General features: G+C 39.7%; 1 protein-coding gene across 2 annotated transcripts; it reads right to left on the bottom strand.

The window, feature by feature from the left end:
- Positions 1–745: 745 nt before the first annotated feature.
- bckdhb (branched chain keto acid dehydrogenase E1 subunit beta) lies at positions 746–23,263 on the bottom strand. Of its 2 annotated transcripts, none has more exons than XM_058053823.1 (11): positions 23,025–23,263; positions 22,082–22,159; positions 21,502–21,570; positions 17,347–17,480; positions 16,195–16,350; positions 15,439–15,547; positions 13,838–13,935; positions 12,747–12,857; positions 5,598–5,684; positions 2,241–2,393; positions 746–1,139 (listed from the first exon to the last, which is right to left on the bottom strand). In XM_058053823.1, exons 1-10 carry the CDS (start codon positions 23,218–23,220, stop codon positions 2,253–2,255), a joined length of 1,179 nt encoding a protein of 392 aa, XP_057909806.1. In that variant the 5' UTR covers positions 23,221–23,263; the 3' UTR covers positions 746–1,139; positions 2,241–2,252. The 2 variants fall into 2 exon arrangements, with proteins under 2 accessions (XP_057909806.1, XP_057909805.1); XM_058053822.1 differs by having other exon boundaries at positions 746–1,087; positions 23,025–23,262.
- Between the last annotated feature and the right edge of the window lie 56 nt (positions 23,264–23,319).

Genomic DNA, 23,319 nt, shown 5'->3' with positions numbered 1-23,319 from the left:
GCAATACTGTCGTCTACTGGGGATACACAAAATGAAAACACTGGTATCCACAAATCACCTTTTCTATTTCATAATGCATTTATATCTAGTCTTCTAACATTATCAATAGTAATGAAAGGCAGGTTTATCCACCTCTACTGGGTCCCTCCAGCTGCATCTGCTGCCTTCTGAAGCGCATATGCAACCGACTTCCTCTTATATGCCCGGAGAGGAGATACAATATCAATGTGATGTCAGTGTGCATAACGCACGTTTGAAATGCTCACTCATCACACATCAACGCAGCCTCGCCGCACACAACGAAAGTTCCTCCTGCACTGAAAGTGCAACATACATAGTGTCTGCATGCAAATCCGTACTGAGTCTGTACTCATCTCCAAAGATTCCTCCTGAGGCTCCAACAATAGCACAAATGAAACCTATGATACACCTCAAAATGTTAAAACGACCAATGCAATTAACTGGAATGCTCAATACTCTCGAGGGTCAAAAGCACTGTTGATGTCAAAACAAATGAAATGAGTTACTGTAAGTGTTGAGTTTGTAATTTATGCAACAAATCATCAGGCTGTTGATATATTTTGAGTTTTACACAATTTTCCAGTTATTTTCAGGATGTGGTAAAACAAACTTGGGGAAGATGTGTTCTAAATTTCTCTCGACACTGTGACGAACTCAGTCACTCTAAAGCCTGCCAGTGTAAAAGTGTACACACAGCGAATATAGAGGACAACTGACACATATGTTTTCATTTAAATCTTTTATTGCAGTTAAAATAAAATGAGGATATGTGTGTGTGTACGTGAGGGGGTTGGATGGAGACAGTGACAAGTCTATGAAGTCAACAAATGATAGAATCTAATTTACTAAACTCATTTCCAACCACATATTATACAAAGGATCATGTTATAATATGGCAGCCATCATGGATGTAAGACAGTAATCTCCACAGATCCAGAGGTAAAGTAACAGTCTAAGTTGCTTAGTTGGGAGGACACACAGGGACTTGGAAGTCATCTGGACACTTCTTCCCTATTGGATGGTCAACAAAGGTGTCTGCTCCTGGCTGCCCTCCACTGATTGGATACTTGAGAAGGAAAATGGGAGAACATGCAGTTTAGGGCTTTCAGGAGTTGGCTCTGAAACAACACAGAGGTTGAGAAAGTGAATCACTTGGCGGCGATGGCAGATGAGGCGGATAAGCCATGCTGGAGAGGAATGGCGAACACCGAGGACGAGCACTGACGTCTATTGGATTTGACTGAGAAAGTTATTAACGGCTCTGTGGCCCTCGGGCCAACTCCTCAGCAACTATAACTCAACATTAAAATTAAAAAGGGGATAACCAAAGTGTACATGATTCAAAGCACACAGGTCACAGGATTACTGAGGCCTCCTGCAACCAATCAGGCAACAGCGTAGGCTCCAGAGTCCCATAAATCTGATCAACATTAACAGTGAACTTGAATACCGATGGGTTAAGGAAAAAGCTACATGGCATTAATAATCACAGTCTGTGACGGTGCTGCTTGTACATCAAAAGAAGACTGCCACTTGGTGTCTCTTATTGTGGAGTTACATACACAATAAGATTTTTTTTTTTTTAAAAAGACACGTGCTAAGAGAGAGATGTCAAGAGTTTTGAACATGTGTGCTGATTTGACACGGAGCCATTTGCTCTTTTCTGGCAGGAATGCATTTTAAAACACATGGTAAAAGAAATCATGCCTCATACGCAGGTTCAGCCAGCAAACATAACAACCCTCCATAAACACATGTGAAGCTAAAAGGTGCTAACGTGAATACACCAATATAAAGATATAATTGACTACATGCTGGAGCCCGAGATGTATAAGATATCACAGCAATATTGATGGCCTTTTTGCCTGCTGTAGTTTCTCTTCAACACCGCACTGAGATGACTGGACTCATGCCATGTGCATGGTGAGTGAGTTATGTCAAAGCTAATCATAAAGGCTTTGACTGCTTCTTTGTTCGATGATGTCCGTGAAATTTTGCAGAGGAGAGGAATGTGCTCAGAAAGAGTCTGGTGCTTTTCGAATTGTGGGGCGCACCCTACTGAAAATTCATAAAAATCTTAAAAAGGCATCTTCGAGGGAGGTAAGATTATTTATCTACATAAGCAGGGTCTGTTGCAACACGCTGAGGTAAACGGGTGTCCGTGAAGCCGATACCTCAAGATTGTGTTTGCTCGAATAATGCTGAAATGTCGTCGTTACCTGACTCCAGTTTTAGTAGTTGATCATCTTCCTGATTGCTTCAAAGCACTTCCACTTGTCTGGGATGTAGAAGGGTTCAAAAATATGTGGGAAAGGTGTGTCGTAACCACACACTCTACTAATGGGCGCCTCCAAGTTAAGGAAACACTCCTCCTAAAAAAATAAAACAAAAGAACAAAACAGAATTAAAAAATAAACAGATCAAGATGAGTGTTGTTGACAAGCCAAGGTGACATGACAAAAGGATCGTCACATCATGTTTCTTTGTCAACTCCAACAGCTGACCATAAAGGATTTTACACATCATCAGATGCAAAACAACCCACACTGTTGACACATCAAAAAAATAAAAGTTCATGCATAACTTTTAAAGCCCCAATCAGTCTATTCCTATTTTGTCTTCTCTAATTCAGTTTTGACTTGATACCTGTAAGTGTGCAAACGGCATCTCTGAGTGTACTGCCATCCTCCTCCTGTAAATGACATCCGCCATCTTGCACAAAATAAATAACCACAACTCAAGACTAAAGACTAAAATAAGAATAATAATCTAGGCCGGCAGTAATACAACAGAATAGATGCGATTGGACAAGCAAACAGGCTATAGAATCAGTGCTACAGGCCAGCAGGGGCCACCTCAGTCTGGCACGGTATGGATGGCCTTGTATGAATATCGCCTCAGACTCAGCTATTCATGTTTGTTACATAAAAAAATATGTCTGTCTTTGACATGTTTGCAATTGTATGTAAGTTTCTTCACTTGATTTGACATGCTTCACATGATGCTTGTCACTTCTTATTAACCATCTGTAAGTGCAGACTCTTTGGCGCGCACACTTTAAGCAGGCCGCAACATACAATGCAGACAATTGCCTCCATCCTTGGCGAATGCATTTTACTATATTTGATGCTAGTTTATACCAAGGACAGTCTCTGGTGTATTTAGCATGGATAACGAATATGAAGTTCATTCTGTATAAAAAAAATAATACATTGCACATGTGCATGAGCTTCCAACACTGTTGGCGTCTCAATTCGGTCCTGTCCTGAATACAAACGAGTGAGTGGTCTCCAGGGGTCTACTTCCTGCCAATTGGGCGATCAACACCACACTTCATTGAGTGGGTTGACACTCGTATCATGCGAAGACTCCTTGACAGACTAACTGAACTGTGCAACGGCGAAAGAAAGCAGAAGGTGAAGTCGATGCAAAGGAACAAAACGGCAAATTGAGGTGTCAACAAGTTCCATGTTGTTCTCGATTAATTAGCAAGTATGATGAGCCGAGGAGCTGACAAGGAAGGATGGCCGTGCAAACTGATGCTTTAAGAAGTAAATTAAGAAAAATGTTCCGCTTTTATTATTGTAACCTACCTACTGTATATACAGCCTGGTGGAAAGGAAGAAAGAAAGATTTGAAGGTTCAATATCTCTCTTTGCTCACGTACTACTAGGGGTACACACACCACTGGCTGGGAATCACTAGTCCACTTCAATGGAAACATGAAGCGCAGCAGGAGTGGATAAGACGAGGTAGGAATGCCATACATTTAACATTTACATTTAAATTTAAAGTGCTGCCAGGTCGACATCATTCATCATGGATTTATGTAAATCATGTCACATTAAATTCACATCTTAAAAGGCTGTGAAAAACGCACTTGCCTTGGTCAGAAAGACGCATTGTGGAAGAAAGAGTCAAAAGTCAGCATATTGATGAGAGTTATAATTAGGAACAGGACCTCAGAAGCAAGTCCCTGCTCCACGGCATTCAAGCAGACAGACAGTAACAGGGAGTTTGCTCTGTTCGTCAGGACTGCATCTGTAATCTCCTCTAAAAACATCACTGCATGTGGAAGCAAAGTACAGTATTCTGACTGCCCGCCACCACAGCTGGACAAGAGAAAGGCCACAAGTCTCAAATTACATTAAAATCAGTATTTATATTTTTGGAAGTGCCTTATTATATGTGTTATACTTAAACGTTAGCATACAAATATTTTAATATGGCAGTTGCAAAGCTTATATCCACAACACTTAAAATAATTCAGTGAGAGATAGAATGCTGAGATTTAACATCAAGGAAGGGTGATTATGGGGTGTGTTGGCCAGACAGCACTGCTTGTGCAGTATAGTAGTATTTGTAAATAGTGGGAAACCATAATAAGGGTATCTGCCCAATCAATTCAAACACAGGTCATTTGTATAAACACATAATATGAAGGATTATTATAACAAAGATGTTGGGTGTGTCAAAGTTTACATTGTTGTATAGCTGTCCTTTCAAGAAAGTTTAGTGGTTCAACTAATAAAGAGGATGTCGGGCAATGATTTTTTTTACAATATTTGGGTCAATGTTGCTTCTCAGTCAGACATGCCTACAAGCTAACCAGGAGCTGGTTTGCATTCAGAGTGGATTTATGGCTGACCAAATTGGCTTACATGTGAGCTTGTGTGACGTAAATATAAAAAGACTTGATCCGCAACCCATGTTTGAAATTCATTTTATTTAAAAAGGCACGAGGTGAAGGAATCAATCACTTGAGTACATTTGATTGAGTGCTATTTAGTAATGATGTCAGGTAGGCAAAGGCACTGTTTTGCCATTCTTGTATTTACAGTACTTGAAATATGACAGGAGGAATTAAAAAGGCAGCAGGCTACCGTTGTGAAAAATGGAAGGCACCGCTAACTCAAGGTGCTATAAACGCCACTCCAACAGCAGAACACCTAACAACTATAAACAACACTTTTTCATAGTACTGTTTCTGTTTCATTGTTTACTTTTTGCTGTATTAATATGACATGCTCCCAAACTAATGTTGTGCCATGTAGTGACAATGAGGTCTGTAATTTGACTTTTTGGCCTGCTTATGCTAAAGAATGTTGAGCTTCTAATTTTGCTTTGAGAAATACGGGCTTTTAGGGAGTAGCCACTGGCTTTCTGCAGTGAACTATTTTTTCGGCCTTATCAGCATTTTTGTATCACACACTCCCTAAAAATGACCCAACTGGAAAGCATTTCATTATTACGAGGAAGCCAAAAATGATGTTATTTATGAGGTTCTAAAATATATAGTTTATAAATGTTAAATTGCTTATTCAATAGAACAATGTCTGATGTAATGTATAACATATGTATTACATTACAGTAAATGGTTGCGAACTGGCAGATGAAGTTGCATCTGCTGAACTACCAGAGGAAGTTGCATCAAGTCTGGAGTGCTGCGGGGCACTCAGTAAAAGGCTATTTAGCTTTATTTGAAACTAGAAACCCATCTCCTACTCAAGGAATCTGCAAATGACCTTCCACCCCCCGCCCCGCCCCAAACAATACAGTATACCCTGAAGACTCACCTGCACTGTAGAGCTGATTTCACCAGCAAAGCCTCCGGTGATTGGGGCCTCATGGCTAATGAGCAAACGTCCAGTTTTCACCACTGACTGCAATACAAAAATAAGCACATGAATAAGATGACTGAATGTTCTCTTCGCTGTTTTGTGTGCTACCCTTGTGTATGAATCCATATGATGAGTAAGCTACTAGTACATGCAGATGGCCGGAATGGATGTCATGATGCGTAATCTGGTATGCTACAACTTCCCCACCTTGAATTGTGTGTCTGACTGTATCGCTATTTACTGTGTGTGTGTGTGTGTGTAAAGTGGAAATTATACATATATAAATATGAGCTGAGGTTTTATTTAGGCTGGTGCATTGGACCAATGGGACAATCATGGACATTAAGGTCTCAACCTTCCATACACAGCATTTGGGTTTTCTATAACCCAACATTATTGCAGGAGGATGCTTCTGCTCCACCCGTTATGGGTCACAGCAGAAAAACAAAAACAAAACACAACCCAACACTCTACTATAATCTAATCCATTTGCCACTCGTCTAACTAGAAAAAATGGTTTTATTTTTTCAAGCTGTTGTAGTTGAAATAGTTTTAACAAAATATGAGCATATGGAAAACAATTAAACAATTTAAGTAAGAACTGGAATGGGGTGCATCAAAACTGGGTATTTAAGAAGCAAAAATAGGTATGGATGTTCACATTGTTATCAAGTCATAACTCTCCAAAATACGTATGTCTTCCAGGTGGCAATATTGTGTGATTGGCTATTTAAAAACAACTTCCTATTGTTGTGTTACTAGTGAACATCTTAGTGGCTCTTTTGTATCAAATTGGTTCAGTCTGTTGCTCATTTTTGTAAGGAATGTTTAAAGTAATGACATCACTGGAAGGCAATAACTATAAGAGGAAACAGCGCATTGAAGGGATATCAAGCTTATGCTCTAGCGCCAAGTGTCAGCTGACACAATGCCGACTCGCTACGGTGCTTGACATGCACCTCCAACAACAACATTTATGGACATCTATGAGTTATGATTGGTCATCTTTTAGTACATCATTTACTGTGTGTATAACACCAGTTCAGAGGGCATGCAGCCCACCTTTGCAAATGCCATATTGTCCAATTTCAGATTAACATTTGCAATAAAAGCAACTGTTGTAAGACAGTGATTAGTTCCAGCTCCAGTAACAAACACCATAACACGATCTTTAACTGCCATTGTTCACTAGCGACAAGGTTGCTAACAGGCTAAATAGTAAATGACTGTCAGGGTTGCTCATGGTGTCGACTCTCTGCAAAACACTGCCCCGAGTGTTTTGTATGTTATGTGCTCAAGCTTGACAAGCTATAAAAAGATGATGTTGGAGGGGATGGCACTGTGACTACATAGAAGCACAATCCTGGCTTTATGGGTGAGGCGAGGACGACATCTTAATATTACACATTGTTGCAATATTATGACTCACACTCAGAGCCAATAAACAGAGCTGCCATCTAATCTATCCCATACTGACCAATTATTTATTCCCTAATACAAACAACAAAAACACCTATATATGGATTGTATTAAATTACATCTCAGCAGCTCCTCTCTTGTTGGAGAGAGTCATCATTGTGCCTCTTCGAACATTGCACAGCATGAAAATGTATTCGTCAAATGCCTTCTGGTAAAATAAGATATTGTCAGTGGTTCAAAATATTGTGGCATAAACTGTCAACAATTGACATTAGGTTTGTCAACATAGTAATTATAGCAGTTTGGTTTAAACTCAGAAGCTGGGTGTGGGTTTTCAGATTCATCCACTTGCATTCTGCGGGTTGACCCGGTTCGCAAAAGTCAGCCTAACCTTGTGTTTACCTTTAACAGCTTCTTGTCACTTGCTTCAAAGGGGGAACTTAAGACATAGTATCACTGTTACATCGATATGAAGCCATAGGCAAATATTGGGACATTGAGCAGTTTGATGAATGTAAAAGGAAAAAATTCAGTGTGAAGACGGACGAAAGGCAGTAAAATATAACACTTGCAATGAAAACTCAAGACCACATGCTGGTAACAGTGTTTCTTCTTCCATGGATTTATAACAGCCACATGAGTTTATATTTGAATAGTAGCATATGCCAAAGACCACATCTTACCGAATGGGACCTCTTCTACTCCACATTTTCCCACCTTTACAGTAAAACTGTGGTGTACTCAGTCACTATAGAAAAATCCATCCATCCACCCATCCATCCATCTTCTATGCTGCTTAATCTCACTGGGGGTACACCATGGACTGGTCCACAGACAATTGCAGTGTAGAAGCAAACAATCGATCACCAAACTGTCTTTCCGAACCTCAAGCAGGTTTAAAAACTATTAAACACGTTATTAAGCTATTGTGCCTCTCCTGAAGTCCTCTGGCACCCCACCTCACACAATAGACACAAAATGTTTCGGTGCACGGTGATCAAGTGGTTAGAGCGCAGGCTACACGGCTAGTTCGATTCCACCCCGGCCATCTCTTGGTTTCCTCCCACATTCCAAAAATATGCTAGGTTAATTGGCGACTCCAAATTGTCCATAGGTTGGTGTATGTCACCCAAAGACAGCTGGGATAGGCTCCAGCACGCCTGCGACACTCGTGAGGGTAAGTGGTAGAAAATGAAGGAATTAATGTTTCTCTTCTTCTGATGATGTTTTTTGTATTTGGTGGTTTATATGTCTGATATCATTATGTATGTAGGTGTGATCCTGGATGAGCTGCATGACCTGTACAGCCTTAGTAAGCTGCTACCGGTAGAGACACTGGAGAAACTGAGGATGGATAATTAGCGAGAAATGGCCTGTGGCTAGCACTTCCTTTTTTGAGGGTTTCAGTGATTGCTACTCCTGTTCATCTACTGCTGCATTAATTTGCATAAATGTGTCATACTATTTTATGATGAGGTGATTAGTTTTCCCGGAAGGTGTGACTTGTATTTTCCCTTTGCCCATGATCTTATAGCTGATGAGTGGTGGTAGCTGGACAGGGCAGCAGCACTAGTGGGTTCAACAGGACTACTCATTGAGATGCCATTGGGTGCCAGGGTTGTTCCACAAGCTGCAAGAGAAATATCATGTTTACAGCTATTTCCATATATACCCAAAGTAATGGGGAACATGGCGTTTCATCCACAGCCACACTATCAACTCAACCTCGATGACCAATCGCTCTTTACATCAGGGTGCTTCCTCTTCCCATAACCAAATCACTCCTCAGTGCTGTGGTTTGTCTCATCCTCATGTTTTTCTCTCGGCTTCTTCCTTCATTGATTCTTCAAACCATCCATTTAGCCTGCTTTTGTGAAGTCTGTCTTCGGTTCCAGCACATACCACAATGTGGCCTCACTAAGTTGGCAGTCAATCACCTGGCATGCCCTCAAAGATTAAGGTCACAACTGTCACTTTCCCATGGAATATATACCCAATCACACACATAGGCAGATGAGAGCTTCTCAGAGCCAACTCCAACAAGCAACCAAACACAGCATCACGCTCTTGCATGTGAAAAACACACCCTGAGTGCAAACACGAATTGCTTTTCAGGAGACGCTTATTCTGAATTTATTTATGGCAGTGAATTGCACAACCAACTGCTGTCCATCGGTATCTTACTACCCAATGTAGCAATCATCTAAAAATGAGAGACCATTTGGAGAGTCAAATATTCTAACATACTAAGATTATGTGCAATACAAAAAGGGGCATGCCAAAGTGTGTCCTCTTTGGCATAACATCTCTATTGGATTTATTAATAATTTAAAAAAATGCATAAATCCCTTATAAGATTTAAAAATGTTGAGAATCTTTACTTTGAAGAATTTGCTTAAATACTGTGGTGATGACAAAAAATAATACACGCACATGCAATAACTTCCAGCTTCCCATATAATATCTCTCCCCTTTCCTCAGACCATCAATCAAAATGCAAAAGGAAGAAAGCGTTTGGCTCAGTGTCGCCATTGAGAAATTCTTTCAGTCCTGATGGTTTTTCTTCCTTCCCCTGTTATTGCTTGGCAGTGGCGAGGGTCCCAACTAAGTGCCAACCCGTAATATTTATGACAAAAAAATACTTTAAATTGTTGTTCAGTGAATAACAAAAGAGAGTCACTGCTTGAGGCCCTGTTAAATTACAGCACTGAGAAGGAAGGAAGGCCAGAGGAAACAAGCACTTGATTTAAGTGGTGTATAAACACTCAATCTCAATCATAGCAGACAGTGAAAAAAGGTACCAACCAGAAAGTGGGAGAACGGGTTAGAACACAAAAAAAAAGGAGCCGGAGAGAGTGCGAGGAAGCACCTCAACACTGGGCGAGGAGCCAAGCCAGCCTCTGCAAGTCGAGCATGCCAAGGGACCTCCGACTGAAATAACTGTTCTATGAAAACTCATTAAAACCAATTTAACTCAATAACACCATGGCACACACATACACTGCTTTACTGCTTTCATTCATACGCCACCACTGTATCCTCCTAGCACTTTAGCATGTACAACTTTCTTTCAGCGTATCTCACAGGCTTTAACAGGCTAAGTAGTAAATTAGAAATGACCACTTGGATTAGGGCTGTCAAGCACAAAAAAGGGGAGTGTAGTCACTCTATGATTGGGCTACAATGCACGCATGTGTGAGTATGCGCTTATAATTTTCTCCTATTTGTGACACACAATTATATTTAATAATAATTTCCCGTCTTTTTCCCCCTCCATTGCTGGTCTTTGTTTTGAGAATGTGTACCTAATTTATAACTAACAGCCAGAGGATCTGGAGAATCCATTGGCAACACAAAAACCGGTAGTATGCATCTTGGATCCCGTGCTAGTGATTTCACAGACAATGCCTATTTCAGCCAGTTCCATCAGGCCTACAAGCTGACCTCAATGATCTCAACATGCCTACAACTCTCGCCAAGGCTTTGTCATCTTCAGTGGAAAAGAAGCAGCAGACCTTCCAATCTCAAGACTCTTAAGACACAATGGGGTCCATTAATACCATAAAGAGGAAATTTCCATCACATCGGTATCATCAGGAACTAAATGTAGATTAGCAATGAAACAAAAAAAAGTTCATTGTCATATTAATGCCAGTTTTTATGATTCATCCTTCCTCTGTATGATGATAATATGATGATGATATCACTGTCCAAAATAGTGATTGATTGAATGAACTTGTAAGATTCTATAAATCTACATATCTAATAAACTAATTTAATTAACCTACATATTTAGCTTTTGCAACTTTTCTGATCTATAAATGTTGTCAGAATGTTGTATTATTGGGTTCAACTCTGCCCAAGTTTCAGATAATGAGGTTTACGCAAAAAACACCTAATGACCACATTTTGACTACGGATGTTCCAAGATTGTCTCCACTCACTAAATACGGACCTATGTTACCACTCTAGATGTTCATACACGGTAAGTCAGGGTCTCTAACCAGTAGCTCATGATCTACCGGTAGCTCCTAACCACTTTACACAAGTAGCTCTCCAAAGGGTTTATTCATTTATCAACTCCTATACTGACAGAATTAGAAGGTTGGGTTCGGCAGTAGTCCAGAAGTCCTCGGGAGCGCTTGGGAGTGTGACCAAAAACAGCAGTGTGGGTGGAATAAATTAAAACAGACCATTTTGGAAAGCCAAGGAAAAATAGCTGGAATAGGTGCAGATTCTGGAAAATCTAATAAGCTTTCTGTGTGGGTTATCGTTTGTAGCTGCTCTATAGAATTCCACAATCAATATAAAAAGGCCGAAAATAAGGACAATAAGTGCTCTCCAATATCCAATGTGCTTATTCAGAAAACCAGCATATTTGAACAGGATGTATATGAATTGAGATTGATTTTGAAATACCTGGGGCTAACTAGAAAAAAAAATGCATTCAAGTACAAGCATGTACTTTATGTACATACACACACGAGTGCAGACACGTGAGCGCACAACTCCTCTAGCTTTGCCTTCCATAAATACCACACCTACTACTGGTTTGGACTTCATTACTCGGTACTAACACTGTAATTACAGACATAGGCAACAATCTAAAGAATGGGGACGGCTTGGGGAGTATGAGATGACGTCCAAATCTCTTGCCACTTTCTTCCTGTGCCATTCTCTTTTACAATAATTGTTTCCAGTGTGAGTGACGGCAGCCCAAATATATTCCAATTATTGTGGTAGGCCAGCAAGCACATGCTGGCTGACACCCCTCAGTTGAACTGCAAAAGCAGGAATGATGGCAGTTTGTCTGTGCTAATCACTTACAGGCCACCTAAATCATTCCTAATTTGGCTCCAAACAAAGCATTCAAGAGCATTCCCTGCTGTAGTGGCTGTCGTATCAGTCCAATTCATCTCAAACTAAGTAGTGTACGTCATTTCACTGTCTATGTGGTGCTTCTCAAACATGAATGTGGCAGATGTATTGAAATCACATCAACCATTCAATTTCTTTTAAGGCTTACACATCATATGGTTGACACATTGTGTTTGTGAAGTGGAGTTAGAGAATTGGCTGACTGAATTTGATGACTGAAAAATATTAAAAGTATTTAATAGTAAAAAATAAGTAAAATTTCTATTAATGGCATTTTTTTTTTACACATGATAAACATACGCACGTCCTGTTTGACCCTCGGCCTATTAACCCTATTTACCCGACCCTATTTAGAAAATTCAGCAGTGGATTTGGAGCCAAAAGCGGGAACAAATATTGAGCAGAAGTGGACAAAGAAAATGGTATTTTGTATGGTAAGGTTAGCTTCAGAGCCCTGGTAGATGGCTCTCGCAATAAGACCAAAGCGATCTGCTGTCGCTGTGAGTTCAGATGTAACAGAGTACGCTGACTGCCAGAGAGAAATGATAAGGTACTGGAGCACTGCAAATATTTTTAAATTGTCATTGTTTGGAAATAAAGTAACAGGAGATACAATTTATAGCGTTCAAACAACTCTTGAGCCTGTGAACATTGTAGAAGGAAAGAATTGCTGTACACTAAATGACACTAAAAGTTATTATTAATTTACTGCTATTTCCGAATTTCAATTGACTGAAGTATATTCCATTTTGTCTGACAAAATCTTTGAGATTCATTCTGCTTAGACATAAGTGCTTCATACTGTACCTTACAAATGGTTTCAGTATCCCACGGCAGGATGGTACGAAGGTCGATGACCTCACACGACACTCCTAGTTTCTCCTGAGCCATTTGGGCTACTTCTTTTATCACATGGACCTTATTGGAAGAGGGAAAAAAATAAATGTTGAATGACATGTCACGACACATGATATTTTGCAATGAATAACTACACATGTACAGTATCAACACACAGTAGAAAATCCCTGCAAGAATACCTTTTGGGTACTTATGGTAAAAAGAGACCAGAGACAAATAAAGTAATTCAGGCAAATATTTTTTTCTGTTCAAGATCACAAATTCCACTTATTTTCCTTCTTGCTCAGCTTGGAAGGCTGGGCAGATGAGGAGTGGTGTCGTCGGAAACAAAGAAGTGCATTTCAAAATGAAGCACCATTGTTTCCACTACTTTACTGGCTCATCTATCTCGCCAATTCATCCTTCTAGAATAATTGTGGCTATGAGAGGGACCACAGTTATTTTAACAAGTATATACATTATTGAGCAATGATAAGCGGTAGAAAATGAATGAATGAATGATTAATTTCCCATGTATCAGTGTTACTCTAAAAAAGGCAAACCCAACCAAAAAGAGTTAGGTTGGTTAGGCCTTTTTATTTATTTTTGCACAAATTGGCAACCCAGTTCCTTTGCCAATTTAGTTAAAAAAAAAAAAAAAAAAGATAGTCTGGAACCCTGATGACGTTTTCCCCCCAATGTCTCTCCACCCACCCTCCCCGACTGCAGGTACATTGGGGCCTGTATAAGCCAGATCAAGTGGCTGGGAACAATCAAACTGAATCTGACTCCTGGCGAGTTGCAGGCTCCGTAATACGGAGCTGCAGAAATCAAAGCTCACTGATGAAAAGACCATCAACAATGGAAAGTGTGTTGTAGATATGTGCCATAATAGATGGAGAGTCAAGTACAGCTTGGTATTGTGGCAATGTCTACGCACATATGCACTAAGCATGACAGCTGAGAAACCCTGCAGTGACACAGGAAGCTGCTAATATACAAAGTTAATCCACTGCTGTTGAGGATCACACTCAGATACAATGATGCTCAAGATCACCTACCTGTGTCCCCCAGGCAAGCAGAGTGACATCACTTCCTTCCTCTACAACCTCAGCCTGTGAAAGTGGTATAGTGTAGTGCTCTGTAGGAACCTGCTCCACTGCAAAGACAGAATTTAAGGATTAAGGAATAAACTCCTAGAAACCGAGCGTTCAGAGCCATTCCAAACTTCTTCCAGGGCTCACTTCCAAATTGTCTGAAACTTTGGCATAGTTCAACACGATGATACAACACTTTAACACCATTTACAGGTCAGAAAAGTGGAAAAAGCATAATCGGTCCCCTTTAATAAAATAATCACCGACATGCAGACTAAACACTCATGAGGGTTGATACAGACACATCATGTACCCTGTGGTCACCAAGAAGATACTAAGATTCCAAAAAGAATAACTTTAATAATCCAACAGTTGAACCACTAATGGAATGACAAACCAATCTAACACATATTTCTCCAACAGAACATTTTATCTGGCCCATTTCAAAAGGCTTCCACATGCTTTTTCCAAAACCTCATTGCTCATAAGAGACAACATGTACTTTTATCAGCACAACATTATGTGTGAATAATGTTTGCCAGCTACAACTTGATGAATGTTGACAACAAAACAGGGTTTGGATACCAACCTCTCCAAAAGAAGGGGGCCTTAGGAATTGTCTAACTTTAAACCAAACCCAAGGCAGATGGCAAATAAGGACTGTATATGGTTTGAATAATCATTTCTGATATATTGGAATCCCCACAGAAAAAAAAAAATCCCCCAACTGTACACTGTTTTGTTACTGCATGCAGCTGTGAGTTATCCTGTGGCATCTTGCAAATCAAAAAGTTTCCAAGTCCTCTTCACAATTAGTTTTAAACTTAATTACTGCGATTATTCCAAGATTTTAAGATGCAGAAAAGAAATAAATCTGACTCATAGGAGCCTGGTTGAAATGGCTGGATATGCTTTTGAGGCAGACATACATAGTCTGAGTGGAACATCTGCACTTTGCTAAAATTTGATAACATTTATGGTTTATTAAACAATGGATACTTTTCATGTTGCATGTTTAAAAAAAATCTCTTCCAAAAGGTCATTAGTTCATTCGTTGCATGTGGAAGGCATGGATAGTCCAAGGAACTCAGTGAATCTCTAAGGAGGAGGACTGTAGCTTTGAATAAATTGGGAAAATTGTTTGGAGCCATTTGTAAACAAATACAGACTCCAAGATTGTCAGTTCAAAGAATTGTACATATTATTTGGAGGTGTCCCCACTTTATCACTGTCATCGGTCACCTTCGGGTGACAGGAACCAGGGAACATTATAGGTTCAAAGCCTGACATGAACAGCAAACTGCTGGAACCCCTGCATCACTGTCCACTGTGAAGACACTTTTACATCGCAATGGAAGCAGACAATGCAGACTATTTCAAAATATTTTAAGTGTAAAAAAACAGAATTCTAAAAAATCAAAAAGAAAATGACCATGCCTGTATGGAATATAACCAAATCAGCCTAATTTATATAGCCATGACACTGTCATCTTGGGCATGCCAATATTTTGGACCATGACTGTAGAACATGATTTGTGATTTACATTTGGAAAAATTTAGCTTACCTGCTGCTCTGTAAAGGATCTTAGGCTCAAAGAAAATGCATGGGTTCTTATCGGCGATGCAAGAGAGGAGCAGCCCCTTGGCCTGCACTGGGCTACGAGGGACAACAACCTGTGTAACATGCAACAAACCAGTATATTAAAAATGATTATTGCGTTTTATCACAACACATTTTTTGTGACATTGCAAATGCAAATTGCATTCAGGTCAAAGCAACATCAAACCAAAGATGACCAAAGCCAATCAGACTGCAGTGGTGGTGCTATCCCTCAGATGGAGCTGGCTGTGGCGATAGTATGCACAATGATTAACATTTATCAGCCTGACCTTTGCTGGGCGACAACATGTTTATTGCTCTCAGAGATGGTTACTCACATCAACTGCTTTTTTTATAACACGTACAATCTTTCCTTGGCTCTGGTGAAATTAGATACTACTTATGATGATTAAATGTATGTTTAGAAGGAAACTGTGATGAATGTCATGGCTGACATTTTAACATCAATTTGTTTGCAGAGAACACATGCTGCTAAATTCATGCAGCAATAGTATTGTTGTTGAAGGTGTGATGAACTTTGGTTTATTAGCAGGAAAGATCAAATTGCAGGATTAAACAGCTTTAACACATGGTAAATGTTGTTTTGAGGAATTTGGATGAGGAGAGCAATGGTAAAGTACTGTTGGTCAAATTAAAAGCTGTTAAAATAACACTAAAAATATAAAATATGGAAACAAGCATGGTGTGCTGGATGACTAACCTTAATCCCAGGGCTGTGGGCAAAGAAGGCCTCAGGGCATTGTGAGTGGTAGAGCGATCCATGTCCAACACACCCCCAGGGAGCTCGAATGGTGAGGTTTCCACAGTCAAACAAGTTGCCAGAGCGATAGCGGTACTTGGCGGCTTCATTGACTATCTACAAAGAGACCGATATGATTGAGATTAGTTCCTCCAAAAATCATCAGCCGATATACTGTATATTTAAGTAGTGCGTATGAAGATATTAAAAACTGTAACATACATGTGTTGACATTGTGAAAGTGCTATAAAATAATAGTACCCTTAATACAATATGCTGATGCACAACCTTGTGATAAGAACTGCAGTCAAGCCACCGTAACTCTCAATGAAACTCACATATTGTTGGGTATTTTGGCATAGTTCCCATGAGTAAACTAATCCAGATGTTTTTTTTTTTTCGAGTGCCTGGTCCAGACTGCATGTTTCAGCTTCTTCTACTGATGTTCAATAGGGTTTAGATCAGGGCTCACAGAAGCCCACTTCAGAATAGTTCAATGTTAATCATTCTTGGGTTTTCTGACACATTTTTCCCCAGAATACCTTTATCTTCTAGAGCACATAAATACACAGTGACACATATAAATGGTTAAAGCCTGTTAGAGCCAAAGTCATCTTACTCAGAGAGAAAAGTGGTGTGCAATATACTGACAGACATTTGAGAGATGCTGATTCTATTCCGGACTACTTGAGCGCATCTTAATTTAAACATCGACCACCAAATTTAAAAAGGAAAGATTTTTTGTGTATTCTATAAACCACAGATGTCCATGTTGTAACATGGGCTATTTAAACAGACAGACACTATAAAACTTGCAATCCTAACCAAACTCAGGTGTTCCCAACGTCACTCATTAGCTCAGATGAGTGAAACGTGAGATGCGTAAGCAGAAGCTGTAGCAATTCTACACTGGATCAAATGTACTTATGATTTGTGAGATCAAATGATGACTGCTGCAAAATGTGATTAGCATCCAATCTACTATTTCCTGAATCTGCACTGTTAATGGGAACTGAAGTTCTTTTAGCCATAAATTTGCCACATCTTTGGTTAAGCTGCAGGGTTCAAAATACTTTCCTTACTTTCTTATATTTCCTGTTCAATGATGCTCACCTGGTCAAATGCAGGATATATGTAGTCGGCAAACTGAATCTCAGCAATAGCCGTGGATCCTGCGACAGCCACACCAATGCCAAATCCCACAATCCCCTGCTCACAAAGGGGAGTATTGAAGACTCGATCCTTACCTGGGTGATATTAACAGGAAAACAAAACAAGAGGAGAGGATGGGACATGTACAATTGTTACTTGCATCAGTTAATGCTCAAAGTAACCTGCATAAATTAGTGGACTCTCCAAGAGCTTCAAATAACTGATGATTTTTTTCCCCCGTTCCCCACCCTGTAATCTACAATGGAGCCAAAGAGTGCATACTCTAAATTTGGATGGAGAATGTTATTTTTGCGCTCATCTTAAGTTTCTTTTTCTGTATTGCCTGGAAATGTCTTTCTTACCACTGTAACTCATTAAGTTCAATTAGCTACCACAGTACCACAAACCCAGAAGGGGCCGAACAGTTCAGTGATCAAAGTGAGCATGTTGACCTAAAGACGAGAGCCAACCCGAGTGTGCGGCTCAAGCATTGGTGACCGTAAACGTCTGTGTGCCTGTGTTGTCAAAGCTTTGACAAATGTCAACGCCGGCACTGAAATAAAAACGAACAGAGCTATAATGTAGTCCATGCAACATTTTTTCAGCTTCTAAATTAATATTATAGTTTTATACTGGTAAAATAAATATAATGTACAGTACATTGCACACAGTTTTACTGTTTGTTCATATAATATTGAGGGGGTGTTTCATTATAAAATCATCAAAATCAAAGTCACGTTGCTTTTTTTTATCTTCTATAAATGGCCCACACTATTTGAAATTGGTGTTTCGATCTTTTCTGATTGGAGGTAGGGTACATTACAGTTACCATTAGATATATGCAGGAAGCATGTGTGTGAAGATGGAGCCAATGAATCCACAAAAAGCTGGATCAAAGGCAATTGGACTTAATACACTGTTTTTCCAAGAGGTAGGTAGTTACAGATTGCATACTCTCATGCCAAATGTCTTTCACTAAAAACAGTCATTTAAAGCCAGTGTGTGTGACTCAACTTTGGAAACACAGTAAAAGCAAACATTATGACAATGACAGCATATAGGCTATGTAGTGAGGGTAAGGACTATTTTTGTGGACATACAGATTAAAAAAAAAAAAGAGTACAGGGTAAAAAGAGGCACAGTGGATGCATCTGCTTCATAAAAAGCCATTCACATAGCGGTCGCCCTGCATTAACCTCTTTTCTGTATAATGGCTGCAGGTGGTAGAGGTGAGCACCATCTCCCTCAGTTGTGAGAGGGATAAAACAGCTTTGTGCTTGTCACTGTACACAAGGATGAGATGGAAAATAATGATCCCTCACCAAAAGGTCAACATTTCTGACGTCAATGAAAACAAAAGGAAAAGCCAGCTACTGCGGGATTGATTTGAGGCGCCAGGTTATTTAAAAAAAAAAAAACACACACACACACAAACACACACCAAAGCCAACTGAAAATACAGCAGAGCTCATACCTGTAAGAGTCCAAGATTATTATTTTAGACTCTTCTATACAGGTCATCACTTCCGATATTTTTTCTCAGTGTTGCTTTTTGAAGATTGTTGAGTGAAACAAGAGAGCAAAAAAAATCACAAGAGTTTCTTGCTGGAGCTGAAAATAAAATGATTTTAGTCCGTTGACTGTTCGGGAATGAATAAGTGCACTTCATAAAATAGACAGATACTAAAATGAATATAAGGTAATTAAATGTTTAAGGTTATTAAACATTTATGCATGTTTATGATACAAGTTTTTTGGGGGGACGATACCATCATCTACAGCAGTGGTTCCCTAACTTTTGACTCTTCAGACATTTGACCTGAAGCCATGTACCCTCTACTCTTGCACACTTAAAAACCATAAACCTCATTATGCTAATTATGGAGTCTTGAACATGAAACGGTCGTAATGCAAAAGTAATCATTCAAACTTACTTATTTGTTGATATGATGCACACAGAGCAAAGAGCAACCTGCTGTTCTGTCTCTTTCCTGCTGTGGTCTCCTCGCACTGTGAGGCATTCAGGCGCACTCGTAATTTTGAGGCACTAATTGTTTTTCCGTTTTTATTCACATACACTCTATGGCAATTGAGGTACCCCACTTTGGTAACCACTGTACAGGTTACATTGAGAAGGGCTTGAGAAGTCATCCCCACCTATTGAGGAGACTGAGGTCCATCAGTTTGCAGGTCACTGCTACATAGTACCTTCTATGACACTGTGGTGCCTTTTGAGTGTTCTGGGGTGGAGGTAGCATGAACGGACACACAAACTTAATAAACTGACTAGGAGAGCTGGCTCAGTCCCGGGCTGCCCACTGGAGACCATCAAGGAGGTGGCTGAAGGAAGGATGTTGGCCAAGCTGACATCCATAATGGACAATCCCTCTCAACCACTATGCGACATTGATTGACACTTTGACGTTCCTCCAGCAACAGTCTGTTACATCCGCAGTGCCAGCCTAATGCTGGTCATTCCTGTCCAGACTGTCTCCAATATGCATGTTATGATAATATTATTTTCCTATTTTCACGCTCTATTAGGTATTACCTTTTAGAATCCAATTTTGATTTTAGTCATGTTTATTCTCTCACCTATTTATTTGTAAATTATATAATGTAACCACTGAATTTTTCCAGTGTGGTTACGATTAAGTCAATATTATCTTCCCGGACAAACAATTCAAAAAGAATAAATACATAGTGAAAATTGAGCTTTGTATACGACTGTTGTTGAAAGTTTTATGTACATGACAAAAAGAAGCAAACTCCAAAAGCACCTGTTTCACTAATAAAGAGACGACAGGAATTCAAAGGCCGAGACCCAAACCTTTGGACATGTGAGCTGAGCCCCTCAGAACTTTGTTTGTGCACACAGTGATGCATTCAGTTTCATCATGTCAAGACTGCAGTAGCAGCACAAGCTGCTGATGGACAGGCTGCAACTCTGTTTCAACAGTTGCTGTAGAAACGTGCAAAGCAACAGTCTAGTGACAACTCCGGTCTCATACACCGCAATCCGTTCTTCTCGGCTCATCGGTCCTGTCCCGTCCTTATACAGTACACACTCATATACACATGTAGACACATATGCAAGAAATATTCAACTGGTATGGGTCTCACACATTTCAGGTTTACTTTCTGTGGTAATAAAGTCAGATTTGATATTTGTACATCAGTGTTATGTTTCAGTGTTAAATAATTAACATAACGTATCCCAGAGACTCCAACAACAAAAGAGACACTGTGTCTTTCACATTCCATTTTTTAACTGGTAGGAACAGGCGAACACACACAAGCTGATGTGAAAAGGTTATCAGGTGCATCCTATTGTATTCAGTGGATGGAATGTTCTATACTAATAATACTAAGGATTTGTGACTAAAATGTATCAGCAAACATCATTTAAAGAAAACGTCATTCTTACATATTAGCTTTACAAGGCAACAATGAATGTGTAAAAAGATACTTTTGGTCCTCTAGGTGAACAGTGAACTCCTACAAACGCCTCCAAAGGAGCAGTTGATGGGATCTTAAAGGAACTCTCCTGCCACCTTGTGGTAACATAATGTAAGACGGACAATAGAGGCGGCCAAAAGCAATCGCCTTACTTTTGAATGCAATAAATTTGTGGACAGGACGTGACGTAAAGAGAAAGGCGGTCACTATGTGCGACTAGCCAATCACAGAGCGTGAGGAGTGAATACATAATTAGCATTTTCTTTAAACACGAACAACGATACTGACAAAATGTACTCGTTTCATACACTGATCTCGCAGAAACGCATTATTGGTAACAGATACTCCTTTATAATGAGTATGCGACTCATTTTGTTGTTGATCAAGTTACTAATTACTGACAATCACTAATTAGTGACCAGGTTGAATGAGTCTTCTTAATTCCTTGCATTTGTATTTTGTTAATTTAACCAGTTTTAAGCTTGAAAATGCATTTTAGCCAAAACATGTGCAAAATTTGATTTAATATGCATATGTTTTCACTAATAGTAAGCAGTATTCAACCGTGAAACGGCACTACTTATATGTTTGAAAAACTATGACTGAAGCCACAAAATTTGAACCACAGTACAGAATATTTAAATGGCTTTATCTTACCATATTTGTCTCTTAGACCCACTGTGCATCGAAACACTCCACCGAAGGCCACGTCTTCCCCAAAAATGACTGCGATTAAAGACAACACAGTTAAAGAGTATCCAGAGCAAAGAGGATACAACAATGCAGTAACAGTAACTCACTTTACTGATTTCAAGTCTCACCTTGTCCCCATGCAGTGGGCATTTGGCACACTTACAACTAGAGTTCCCAAACCACAATTTAGTATTATTTATCATATATTTATTCCACCTTATCAGTTTCCTATGTATTGAAACTACCATTTGGAATACAAAAAGTGAGCAAATGTATTACAAGTGATTTTAAATGGATGGATGGTAGGATTAAATAAGGTGTGCTTCTTCCTACTTATTTTTGTACATGTACAGAAGTGTAAGGTAATGTAACGCTATAGTGATATATAGTGAATTTCTTGTTGTTATTACCCCAAATTTCCACGCAATCAGTTGGATATGGTAGAAACAGAGCGCAATAAAGAGTGTGGAGTGATTTTTGAGAACTTAAAAAGTAATTGTAGGGTTTGGGACATGACTAAATACACCCATGAAGAGCCAAATACCTGCTGTGGGGTCACTGGAAAGAGTGTTGTCCAATGCACTTGTAACTGATTGGAACAAATTCATCTTCTCGGTTGGTCCTACAATGAGAAACAAATAAGAATAAAACATTTAGACAAAATACCAAGAACTAGCATTCACTAAAACTGTTGAACTTAATGTCTTAAGTTCCCTTATAAGACTGTATGTATACATACACAGAGAGTGTAAGAATGTTAACACCAGACATACTCTACTAGGAATATGCTGCACCTTCAAAGGAAAATGCACTTTTGGAATTTTGCCCATCAGCCAGAATGTTGAGCAGTGTTTGTGTTAAATAGTAAAAATGTTACTGGTGTATTGATACAATAGCTTGTCACACCACACCGACTAGCTACCAGCCGGTTAGCATCTAGCTTCACCACACACCGGCACCGCCACAAGGTTACACTACATTGTATAGCTGCTCTACTGCTGCTGTGTTTTTTGTTTTTGGAAAAAGGGCTATGCTGTTACGTGAAATCAATGCGCCCAGAAAGGAAATTCTGGTAGCGCTTCAAAGGACGTCGCGTAAAGTGAATCTACCTGTTACTACATGGGTTACAGCGTGTACATAAAACCCTAAACCTTGTTTTAATAGCAGTCTTTGTAGGTGGCATAGGTGTGCCCATTACGTGCATTAATGAGCGGTCTCTTCTCAACTGCTTATTATATCTTTAGAACGTACAGAGAAGAGCAATACATGTGTTCATGTGTCAGATAAGGATTGTGGATATTGGGCAAAATTCAAAACAAAGTGTAGCTTCCCTTTAACTATGAGCCTCTGAAACTTTTATTTGAATAAACTTTATTTACAATTTGTAAACCACACGTATTATTTTTCGATGAATCTCACTTTTCAGGTTTCGAGTGCTAATGGAAAAAGCTAGCAGACAGCTACTAGCTAGCTGTCAAGCTACTTACCATACTGTGTTGGTTCGGGGTCGGGCAGGAAGGTAAAGTGGGCTGCATGTCTGCGGTGTGTTTTTGTATGGGAGATTCCGCCCGGTGCCAGTTTCAGCAAGGTGGGCCCAAAAGAGCACTGTGGTCCCGTTGCTACGCCGGAGATACAAAGTTTCGAGTGTGCACCTCGTACGAAAAGCCGAGCAGCCGCCGCCATTGTTGTTGTGACTGCTTGAATGAGCAGGAAGGGCAATATGAACTCCAAAGATCGTCTATTAAATCACTGCCCTCACTAGACAGTCATTGATTCACGGCG

This window comes from Doryrhamphus excisus, chromosome 17 (assembly GCF_030265055.1).
Source record: "Doryrhamphus excisus isolate RoL2022-K1 chromosome 17, RoL_Dexc_1.0, whole genome shotgun sequence".
Taxonomy (NCBI): domain Eukaryota; kingdom Metazoa; phylum Chordata; class Actinopteri; order Syngnathiformes; family Syngnathidae; genus Doryrhamphus; species Doryrhamphus excisus.
Note: the sequence above shows the minus strand (reverse complement) of the source record. Positions and strands in the feature narration are given on the sequence as shown.